This window comes from Parasteatoda tepidariorum, chromosome 5, assembly GCF_043381705.1.
Source record: "Parasteatoda tepidariorum isolate YZ-2023 chromosome 5, CAS_Ptep_4.0, whole genome shotgun sequence".
NCBI lineage: Eukaryota > Metazoa > Arthropoda > Arachnida > Araneae > Theridiidae > Parasteatoda > Parasteatoda tepidariorum.
In genome coordinates, this window is record NC_092208.1 from 56742413 (window position 1) to 56755165 (window position 12753).

Sequence of the window (12753 nt, forward strand, 5' to 3'; positions counted from 1 at the left end):
TATTATTATTATTATTATACATATAATATTGATTAGAAAAATATTTGATTTTTATCTGCACATTTTTCTCAGTAGTTTTTATTTGCTCGACGATTTATTTTCGACAAGCTCTATATCTTACTCAGCTTCTTTTAGCAGTTATTTTAAATTATAAAACAAGTTTTGCATATTATACGTTTAAAATATTTTTAGTCTTTTATTGAAGTGTTTTATTGGGTAAAACAGGGATTTTTAAATGTCACAAAGTCGTGTAATACAAAAGGATATAAAGGCTAGGGGGAGTAAAACATTCCCAAGACGATTGAACACATGCCTCAACTATAAAGGATAGGCCACGTGAAGTCATTTTTTTTTTTAATTTTCTGTTCTTAAATATGATAAACTCAGTTGACTGAGCGCTACAAACATATTAAAGTGAAAATTGCTAGTGTTTTTTGATTTAAAAATACGCTATACTTTTTCGATATAGTGGTCGATTTATTTATTTAATGATCTAAATATTTCAGTTGGTTAAATGAATTTTTTTTGCTATTTTAATATCTGGTTATATAATTGGTTGTATAAATCTGGATACACGCGTACTCCCAAAAATTAATTAAACCTCAATAGAATAACAATAATTATTTTCAGAATTATTCGGCTAATTTATCTTCAAAATAGAAATTTAAGATATTTATTTGACGTAGGAAGATAAAACATCAGGACTAGTTTTGTTAATTGTTTCAAATAGTTTACATTAGAAAAAATTGTAGAGATTAATGAGAATAAAAACATATTTTGATACACATTTATTTTATTTCAAAAGCAAATGAATAAATCATACACATATACAAAAACAGATTTAAAATATTTGGTATTGATCAAGGACAATAAACTAATCCCTAATTTATATTCATATAATTGCACAATTTTACCACGAAACTCATCACGTTTAGCTAAATTCTTTTTGTCGAATTATATGATATAAAAATAAAATTTTGCATAATTAATCAAAAAGTTAGAAGTTTGATACAGGCTTCTAATTAAAGCTACAATTTCGTGTTCTGAAATTGATTACATCTAAATTATATGCCGAAAATTCTTCCGTGAATTTCTTACTGATTTGCAAAATTTAAAGACTTTTACCCTGTTAGCATTAAAGGGAAAAAAAATTTTTAAATTTTGAAACGAACTTTTTTCCATAACAAAAGTCTTTAAACTTTGCACGCCAGCGTACAAAACGGGAATGGCAAATATGCTTGTTTTATATACGATTGCATAACAAAACCGGTATCTATTTATTCTTAGTCATTTAGTACGTTTTCAATATGTTTTAAAGCGTGCAATTCAAGAAACTTTTACTCATGCTACTTCAAGATGAGAAAGTAGCCAATCATCAGCCAACTTAATCTTTTTCACACATTGGTCACCAACCTTCATATCGGTTTTTTCGAACACTTGTAGTTGTTTTAGATCTTTAAGCAGTGTTGGCCTTATCTTTTTCGATTTTCTCTCATTCGGTTGCTGTTGCAGAATTTCTTTATTTTCATCCGAAATATAAATTTCGATTGGATTGAAAACATCGAACGTGTTTTTCGAATTTTCTGGAACAACAGTTGGTCGAATTCTTTTAACGGAAGGAGAAAACTGCAACTTTCTGGAAATGCATTGACACTTTCGTCTAAAAGCATCACGTTTCGTCAAACTCACAAGTTGGACGATTGCCCCATGGATGTCTTTCCCACTGCGTGCTAAAGCCTTGACGCAGTCCTCCTTGTTGGTGACAACAACAAATGCATCTTTACAATAAATGGATACGCCACCTGGCGGTATTGCAATTCCATCGAAAAATTTCAAGACATCTTGGTGGCACGCCGACCATGGTAAGTTCTCAAGATGAATGTAATACCTACAAGAAATAGTAAATGAAAATTATTCATAAAATAGTATGCAAAGCTTAAAATACCTTAAACATATGCTATACTGGGAGGAAAAAAACCTCCCTGAATAACTTTTGAACTAATGTCCTTTTCCTCACATTCTAGGACTCCATGCTTAGATCTTTGTATTCAACTATCTAACAAAAAACCTAATTTTAAGACTTTAATTGATAAAATGATGCGAGGAATAATTTCATTTTTCTCAATAGATGTTGACACGATTATTAATAGTTTTTTGTTCAAAAATATACACACAATGGCAACTTAACTTTAATCCTAATGTTTAGGGCTTCCGCCAAAATAAGATCGATCATTTCGGGCTCCATAACAAAACAAAAAAAACTTGGAAACTACTGTTCCATTGTATGCCGTTATTTTATAAATTTCCAGTAAATTTTACAAATTGTTTATTATTAAAATAGAAAGCATTATGCCCCCTTTTAAGTTAACACTTGTGTGGCTTGTGTGACACTGCCCCATTTTGCTACAAATTTTTAAATTGATATTTTAACCTTTATCTATTGTCCAGATTTGTACTAAATTAATAATCTATCTAATAAACTCGATGTGAACTCAAAAGAGGTTTACAAGGGATACTGTTGAAGATAAGTGAATTGATAAATAGCACACTATTGACTGGAACGGTGATAAAATGTCTATTTGTTTTTAAGCAGAATGGAATTCGATCAACTGATTAGTTCTGCATTGCAAAAATATTTTTTTTTAAAGTGGCCTCTTAACTTGACTAAAGATAATCTTCCTTTAAACACCATTAAGTGTTCCTAAGTTGAAACTTTTATGGAAATCAAACTTCGTTTTAACTAAGTCCTTTAAAAGCAGTCAAAGAGATCACTAGGATACTTTTTGGTACATGGAAATTTATCAGTCACAGAATAAAATGCAATTTAGCAATGAGCTGTCTTTGTGATAGACTGAGGTTTGAACCTTAGCGGAGGCTCGAAACTCAAGCTTCAAATCTTTAGGTATCAGCTTGAGAAGTTTATCATGCTTTTGGCCACATAATTGTTGAGCCTTAACCCTTTCTGGACCTTTACGGTTGACAAACTAAAGCAAACAACGTTAAAGAGCACAAAAATATTTTTAAAAATATTTTTGCCCTCTTTAACGTTGTTTGCCTTAGTTTGCATTTTAACACAAAGGTTGCCCACTTGCGTCTTTAAAGTTGAGTTGGCTTTATATTGAGTTTCATCATAATAGATAATTTTATTGCATTACCTTATAAGTAAGACAGTATTATCTTGCAAAATTGTTTAAAACACAAGAATATAGCAGTAAAGCAAAATTTGTCTTTAATTTAGTTGTCATCAAAGAAAAGCTGTCTTATCGAGAAAACAATTTCGGTTGAAGACAATGAGATTCAATTTACCATAAATACGATATGAATCAAATAATGCATAATTATGATGCAACTCATTATCTTGTAAGTAAGCAGCGTATTATCTTGCAATATAGTTGAAAGCGCTTTAATGTAACAGTGAAAAAATTGCCTTTATTTGCTAACTATTTAAGTCAATAATCAAATGAAAGCTTCGTCGTATCCATTACAAAGAAATAGGTAAAAACAAGACAATGAAATTCATTCTACCAAAATTGTATTCATTCAAGTCAATGTTAGCTTCGCGTGCATGAAGGGCATATTTCTATTAAGCGGATATAAATGCACGATTCCACTTGTAGTTTACAATTATTTAATATGAAGGTGAAATAGAAATATGGGTGGAACCCTAATTATGATGGATTGAGATGAGACTAAATGAAAGTGAGAACAATAAGCATGTTTTGCATAGAAAAGGAAACACCAATTTTGTTTTGCCAAAATCACCCACCACACCCTACTTAACTATTCTCTCAGAAAAAAAACAGGTTAGCTTATATTGGGCAGTTTCTGATTTTCGGAACAGTATGTTTCTATGCTAATAACATAAAAATTAAAACAGTTTCCTCAATTTAGAGATTAATTCAAAGAACTTTGCGCTTAGTATACGAAAGTCTTTCATTAGTTAAAACTGTACTTAGATATTTGGTAAAATATTATAAAGTGCGTTAAGATCTTATGATATATTCCAAAAACAACATTCCCAGAAAAAAAGCTCTTTTTCTTTCTTAATCTTAGTTATCAAAGTCAGCCTTATTTTAAGATGAAAGTAAAAGTAGATATTAATATTGGAATAAAACAAACCTTACTCCAAAATAGTGATTGTGCTTCCATACACTTTAGTATAATTTAGAAAACTGGTAAAAACATTCTGAATTGATCTTATAATTTTATTTTTCGAAATATCACTTAAAATTTTCAAGAAACTTAAATAATTAAGCTAAAATTAAGCTAGTTAGCAAAAGAGTTATAGCTAGATAGCAAAACAATAGCCAACAGTTATATACATTGACAAAATTCCTTTATGAACAGCGTGCATTTTTTAAGATTTAAAATTATGAAACATTCCATTTTGTCATATTTTCAGGTTGTAGGGCATATCAGTATGATTTTTTAGAGAAGATTTTTTTCATGTATATTTCGGATACTATTCTGTTAAAAAAAATAACTCTAAAGAAATATTTTTGGCACCGAATATTTCTTTGATATAAATTAAAGATTTAGAGATAAATTCTTAGCATTATTAAAATTTATATAATTTACCTTTTCAACATGAAATCTTTTAAAATTAAATTACTCGTCTAACTTTAAAATTAACTTTAGTAAGATTATAATGAACATTCAGTCATTTTCAAAAACTTTTAGACAGTTTTCCAATTGTTTATTAATTTTCTCTTGATTTTTGCTAATTTTAAAGCAAAGTGAGTTCTTTCTTAGAATCTGAATGATGTACGGTTTTACTTGAATAAATTAATCGAAAATCGAATCGAAATTTGCAAATTAGTTAATAATATCATGTGATTAAATCGAGACTTTAAACTGAAATTTATGCTACTCTTGACTATTATATTAGAGTTATTTTATAGAATAATGATAATTTTTATGCATTATCAAAATTATTATGGCACTTTTAATATAACTAGAAGGCTCTACTCCTTGTTCATTTAACTCTCTCATACTAATATTTTCTCATTCATCATTATTTGTTTTTAAAGTTGATTTAGAAAGATCAATTTGTTTATTAAATAAACAATTACTAAAACTTGATGTAAGCACATTTTGTTAATAGTCCATCCATAACGAGCTGAATGGATACCTAGATTTAAAAAATAATTACCTGCAAATTGAAGAAAAAATATTTAAAATTAGAAATACAGAACGTGCTTAAAAAGAAGCTCTAACAAAGGAGAAGTAGTTTCACTTATTAACAACGATAACATTGTATAACGATAACTTATATAACAGTTCGAATTGGAAATAGTTTTTCATCTCTAAAGTTGTTATATTTTTAAAAATATCTGCCCAAATGTAAAGATTTAAGGGTCCACATCAAAAGGGAAAATGATTATGATTTTTCTATGGTAACCTATGAAGGATTTTATTCCAAGAATTCCTTATTTACTAGATTACAATTTTAAAATATTTTATTCCAATTTTTGCATTGAATTCCGTTCTATTGATCCTGATTAAAGGATTCTAAATGTTAAGGTTTTAAGTATTCTTAAAGCTTGGAATATGAGAAATCTTAAAATTTGAAAAAGTTTTCAAAATACTTGCAGCATTAAAATTTCTTTACTCATGCAACATTAAAATTTCTTTACTCAAGATCAACTGAGCACTGTTCAGCTAATAAATGGAATCCAAAATTATTCAGAAATATTAACCAGTTGCTACATAAATAAGAAAATTCTGTACACATTATTTCCCGTAGGTAAGCATGGAAGTAAAATCTTTTTTTCGATCTGACGAAAAGAGCTTTTAATTTTGGTCAAGATCTAATCTGTCAGTATTATATTTTTTCAGTTATTTGTTACTTTTATCATCAAGTCAAGCACGAGCTCAGAAAATAAAAAGCTCTCAATAGGTAAAATCTCCTACAACAACGAATCTTTATTTAAAACAAATGAGCATTATCAGGAATATTTAATTGATATATTTGAATTGCAAATGAGCAATATTCAAAGCATTATTTAAAACAATGAATCATTATTTGAATAATGAGACATTATTTAAAGCAAAATATGTGAAAAAAATCAATAAAAAAGCACTTTAAATTGCAATAGTGTGTAAAATGTATCATGAATGTAGCTTTTGAAAATATTTCAAAGCATATTTTTGGTTTTTTGATTTGATGTGTATTTAGTTACTCTAGTAATCTAGAGATTACTTTAGATATTTGGCCTAAATTTTCTAAAATTTTTTTACTCACGGTATTTTCTTAAACCTGAGCAGTTTATTTATATCACATTATCTTAAAATGACTTGCAATGTATTTATATGGACACATTTCGTAGAAAAGGATATGTTTATTTACTATTTAATATACCATGCGCAAATTGGCACTTACATACACTCTATTCATTTATAACCCGTGACCCAATTCTGAGTTAACGACTATCAATGCTCAACTCCGTGGCCTTGTAATTTTGAACCCAATACAGAAGACAAGGGACCAATCATTGGGCGAAAATTGCCTTCGTGTAGGATTCCTTGATGGAACTAACCCGTATTTGCGTTACATGGTGAGGAAAACCACGAATGCCTCTTACGGTTAACTTGGTAGCTAGGGGATTCTGACCGATGATCCTTCTACCTCAGGCGATTATTTTACGCCATCACTGTGGTTGGTGGGTGCTGGGTGTAGAATTCATATCAGCCTGCCATTTCTGGGATTTGAACCCGGTTCACCTCATTGGGAGGCGAGCGTTGTCGCCTTGACTCTCTAACATTTTGTTTCTTATTATGAGAGCTGCGTTTGTGGTTATTATTTTCAACTGAGCTTATTGCTAAGCATTAAATAACTAATAGAACTAAGAGCTAGCCCGATAAGTAAATCCCACTTTCATCATGATTAAAGCCATTTACTAAAGCCTGCTTTTTTTTTTAAATTTCACAAATTTTACTTACAGAATAGCGTTATAAAAATGCATATTTTTTTAATATAAATAAAAAAAACTATAAAGTAAAATTTATGTAAAAATACATGTCACAAACCATTGATTTCATAATCAATGAATATCGTCAAAATTCATTTCATGCTGCCAACTCCTTAACCAATAATGATAAAAAATAATTGCTTTATTACAAAATAAAAACGCGTAATTGATAAAAATAGAAATTTAAAGTGGGAGTAAAAAGTTAATCGAATTCAACTGATGACTATAAAAGTCATCCCAAAACAAATCTAAGGCAGCAAAGAGGCATAGAATTCCTACTAATTAGCCAATGCGAACGTAATGAAGTCCCCCTCAACCTTCCAGAACACAAAATGAGACAAGACTTTTCGCTAGCAAGAGAGAAGTCTGTCCTTTGCTATAATGAGATCATTATTGTTGAAGCGCACAATAATGATCGTTGCAGCTACCATGCAGTGAGGGAGAATGTGATCTCTTCGTCTGCAACCTCACCCCTTCTTTTCCAGGGAACAGGACTTCGGAAAACAACTCTTTCTAAGTCTCTGATATATAATTAATAGCAGANCTTTTACATGCTGCATAAGATTTTAATAATAATTATCTGCAAATTGAAGAAAAAAACAATTTAAATTAGAAATACGGAATGTGCATAAAAAGCACGAACAAAGGAGAAGTAGTTTCACTTATTAACAACGATAACATTTTATAACGATAACTTATATAACAGTGCGAATCGGAAATAGTTTTTATCTCTAAAGTTGTTCTATTTTTAAAAATATCTGCCCAAACATAAAGATTTAAGGGTCCACTTCAAAAGTAAAAAGGATTATGATTTCTCTATGGAAGCCTATGAAGAATTTTATTCCAAGAATTTCTTATTTACTCGATAACAATTTGGAAATATTTTATTCCAATTTATGCTTTGAATTCTGTTCTATTGATCCTGATTAAAGGATTCTAAATTTTAAGGTTCTAAGAATTCTGAAAGCTTGGACTATGAAAAATCTTAAAATTTGAAAAAGTGTTAAAAATGCCTGCAACATTAAAATTCCTTTACTCAATATCAATCGAACACTGTTCAGCGAATAAATTGAAACCAAAATTATTCAAGAATATTAATCAGTTGCTACATAAATAAGGATATTCCGTACACATTATTTCTAGTAGGTAAAAATGGAAGTAAAATCTTTTATTCGATCTGACGATAAGAGCGTCAAGCACGAGCTCAGAAAATAAAAAGTTCTCAATAGGTAAATTTTTCTACAACAACGAATCTTTATTTAAAGCAAATGAACATTATGAGCAATATTTGAGATATTTAAATTCCAAATGAGCAATATTTAAAGCCTTATTTAAAGCAATGAATCATTATTTAAATAATGAGTCATTATTTAAAACAAAATATGTTAAACAAAAATCAAGGAAATGGCACTTTAAATAGCAATAGTGGGTAAAATGCATCATGCTTTTGAAAATATTTCAAAGTACATTTTTAGATTTTTGATTTGATGCGTATTTAGTTACTCTAGTTATCTAGAAACTACGCTAGATATTTGGCCATTTCTATAAATTTCTTTAACACTGGTATTTCCTTAAGTCCGGGCAGTTAATTTATATTACATTATTTTAAAATAGCTATCAATGTATTTATATGGACACATTTCGTAGAAAAGGATATTCTTATTTACTTTTTGATATGCCATGCGAAAATTGGCATTTACATATATTTTAATTATATATAACCCGTGACACAATTCTGAGTTTACGACTACCAATGCTCAACTCCGTGGCTTTGTAATTTTGAACCCAATACAGAAGACAATGGAACTCTTGGATCAATTATCGGGCGAAATTTGCCTTCGTGAAGGATTTTTTGATGGAACTAACCCGCATTTGCATTACATGATGAGGAAAACCGTGAATACCTCTTACAGTTACCTTGATAGCAATGGGATTCTAATTGTTGATCTTTCTACCTCAGGCGATTATTTTACGCCATAACTGTGGTTGGTGCGTGCTGGGTGCAGAATTCATATCAGCCAGCCATCTCTGGGATTTGAACCCGGTTCATCTCATTGGGAGGTGAGCGTTGTCGCCACGACTCGCTAAAATTTTGTTTGTTATTATGAGAGCTGCGTTTGTGGTTATTATTTTCAACTGAACTTATTGCTTAGCATTAAATAACTAATAGAACTAAGAGCTAGCCCTATAAGTAAATCCCACTTTCAGCATGATTAAAGCCATTTACTAAACCCTGCTTTTTTTTTTTAAATTTCACAAATTTTACTTACAGAATAGCGTTATAAAAATGCATATTTTTTTAATATAAATAAAAAAAAACTATAATGTAAAATGTATGTAAAAATACATGTCACAAACCATTGATTTCATAATCAATGAATATCGTCAAAATTCATTTCATGCTGCCAACTCCTTAACCAATAATGATAAAAAATAATTGCTTTATTACAAAATAAAAACGCGTAATTGATAAAAATAGAAATTTAAAGTGGGAGTAAAAAGTTAATCGAATTCAACTGATGACTATAAAAGTCATCCCAAAACAAATCTAAGGCAGCAAAGAGGCATAGAATTCCTACTAATTAGCCAATGCGAACGTAATGAAGTCCCCCTCAACCTTCCAGAACACAAAATGAGACAAGACTTTTCGCTAGCAAGAGAGAAGTCTGTCCTTTGCTATAATGAGATCATTATTGTTGAAGCGCACAATAATGATCGTTGCAGCTACCATGCAGTAAGGGAGAATGTGATCTCTTCGTCTGCAACCTCACCCCTTCTTTTCCAGGGAACAGGACTTCGGAAAACAACTCTTTCTAAGTCTCTGATATATAATTAATAGCAGACGTAACTGTACACCCAATGCTAGGAGAGGGGATCGTCGTAGTCAAAATATCGAGGCTATAAAGACATGGAAGTCAGACGAGTTTACAAAGAGATGCCAAGGAGTATGCGAAATTAATGAATCGAGTGAATCGATATGATTGGGGACTCATATTTTTACTTTTACTATGGACATTCATTTAAATATTCTATGACATGGCATATGTATCATCATTTTGTTTTGGCTATCATCTGGTTAAATAGAGATTCAGTTCACATATTTCTGGAGGGGAAAAAAACAATACAGCAGAAATACAATAAACTGGATTGCCAGCAGAATCTGGAATAAAATATATTGAACGCATTAAGTTAACGCTTAATTAATCACCCAATCAGCTGCAAATGCAGTTTAAATTGGTGTTTAAATCGTGTCTTAGAGGAAAACACCATGTAATGCTTAAGGCACATATTATAAATGATAGTTTTGGGTCAAGGCAATTTAAATTCTGATGTTAAAATATCAATCTGAGGTCAAAATATCGATGACAAATTTCTGGTGAGGAATAAAAAAAAAACAATGCAACAGAAACACAACAAACCGGATTACTGTCAGTATGCAGGATAATATATTGAGCACATAAGAGTTAATACTTAATTTCACCCACAATTTGCTGCAAATGAAGTTTAAATTGGTATTTAAATCGATAGCCCTCAATGGATTGAACAAAATTAATGACACAAGATTGTCTTTTCAAGGAAACACTTTGTTGTTTTGGGAAAATGTTTTACAATATTTCATTGTTAAAAGGAAATTTAAATACCGTGGTCAAAATATCGAGAATATAAATACTCAGAATCAGACAAATTTAGAGATACTAATTATTGCTACAGCCAAAGAATAAACGCAAGCATTTTATAAAATGTCAAGGCAATTATGTACAAAACTACTCATGTATTTTATAATTTGCCGATTTGTAATTGACATTCTATAAGATTTTTTGACGTTTTACGAATTGCTGGATTTAAAATTTTCTTTTTAACTTTTGAAGATTAAACAAATAGAATCTACCTCTCTATCGATTAGGTTTTATTTTTCTTAATAAAAAATCAATTATAAAACATTTTATCGGTATATAGTTTTACACACGATTTTAGCTAAAAGAGAAAAGTGTCTGCAGATAGACATCGCCAATTAACGAAACAACGTCTCTTTTACTTTTAAAAGGCTGCCTGTAAATGATGTGAATCAGAGTTTTCTTGTAAATTTAATTACCCTATTGCGTGCAGGACTGACATTTCTTTCAGAATATCGGGGAGAAAAAAAAACGATCTGATGCATTCGAAGAATCATTGAAAAGTTGTTCTAGAAACTAATTCGATTCCATATCCCACCGAGACGAACGCTGAAGGAGGGGTCTCTAAAACAGAACAAAAGAAGGGGAAATAAAATCTTAAAAGAAATGAATTGCTTTTACTGTTGAAAAACGTTCTATTTTCACCCCCATCCCCTAACGTATTTCTGAAATTGAATCTATACACGTTTCTCATATTAACGCCTTTTTCGAAATAGCCACACCCTATTTTAGATAGAAAACGCATTTTTGAGAGATGCTGAAAAGGTTCTTTCATTTGGTTTTAGTTTCTTTTTTTCTTTCAATTTCATTTTCTCGATCTGTTCGTTTGGTTGGAACAAGTTTAGTATACAAGATTGTTTAGTTTTGCTCAAGTAAAAAAGCAGAGTTTTCTTGTTTGAAAAATAAAGTGAAATGGTGAGCTAAAATAGGGTTTGGAATTAAAAAGGTGACTTTATTTAACTTATGTGTTGCTTAATATAGTCTATTTTGTTGAGGTGTTTATTCTTATAAATTAAGACTGGAATTTTTTTCTGCCTTTACGTTTTATGAATAGGTTTTTTTACATCAATTATAAGCTAATTAACCCTTGAGGAAAAAAAATAAAAAAAGAAACTGTTTCTTTATTAAACAAATCAAAGTTATACTTTATGCATACCACATTTTAGTATATGTTCATTTTACTGAGAACATTGTATATATGTGTAAAACATGAAACATATTGAATTAAAAACAAGAGAAAATAACTGGAAGCATGAATAAATATCTCTATGCGAATAAAGAAATTCAATGTTTTTCACTGAGGAAAAAACTTATGGTCAAAACTTCCAAAATATGTTGAAATTTACCTTGTTTTTTGCTCTTTGAGAACATTAAAAAGTAGTCATTTTCACAGAGATGCGTTTTAGTAATGACCCTTGATAAGAAATTTACGAAAAAAATGATTTAATAATCATGCTGTTTGGTAACAATTTTGATACAATTTATTAATTTTATCATTAGAGGATAGCATAAAAACCATTTTTTCATATAGATTTATTTTCCGGTTTTATACTTTTAATAATGGTGTCTGTGTGATGACACGAGGTATAATTTTGAGAACCAGAATTTCCAGTTCACATTTACTACACGAACGAAGAATTACCAAATTGTTTAAATATCGTATACTTTGATTTCATTGCTAGAAATGTCAGAATCATACAAGTATGGTAATTTTGCCAGAATTTCTTTTTATCCGTACTGGATAATTTAAAATTAAAACAGTTCAACAGCTTTATTATTAGAAATGCGAGTATGCAAAGTAACATTTCAGTTTCAGTTCAGTTCAGTTCAGTTATTTACAGTTTCTGAGAACTTGCTCTTTTGCATACTTATTCTCAAAGTAAAGAAGAAAAAAAATAAGTTATTTTTTGAATAACACGGCAACAAAACTCTGGGGATACATCAACTCTGTAGCAATTGGCCAAAGTATATAGGGCCAAACTAAACCTGGACGTCTTTCCAGTGCTAATGTCTGAAATTCAATAGCGCGACAAAATTTAAGTATGTCAGACATCTAAACATGAAAGAAATGCTTACAACTTGCGCACATACATTGCTTCTACTTATGT

General features: G+C 30.0%; 1 protein-coding gene across 2 annotated transcripts in view; it reads right to left on the reverse strand.

Annotated features, from left to right (window-relative positions):
- Positions 1–775: 775 nt before the first annotated feature.
- Positions 776–12753, reverse strand: part of LOC107449702 (uncharacterized) — a 33445-nt gene continuing 21467 nt past the window's right edge. For both annotated transcript variants that reach the window (XM_016065312.4, XM_016065311.3), the window contains exon 2: positions 776–1888. In XM_016065312.4, the coding sequence (XP_015920798.2) occupies positions 1342–1888 (547 nt within the window). In that variant the 3' untranslated portion in view covers positions 776–1341. The remainder of the gene's footprint in view (positions 1889–12753) is intronic.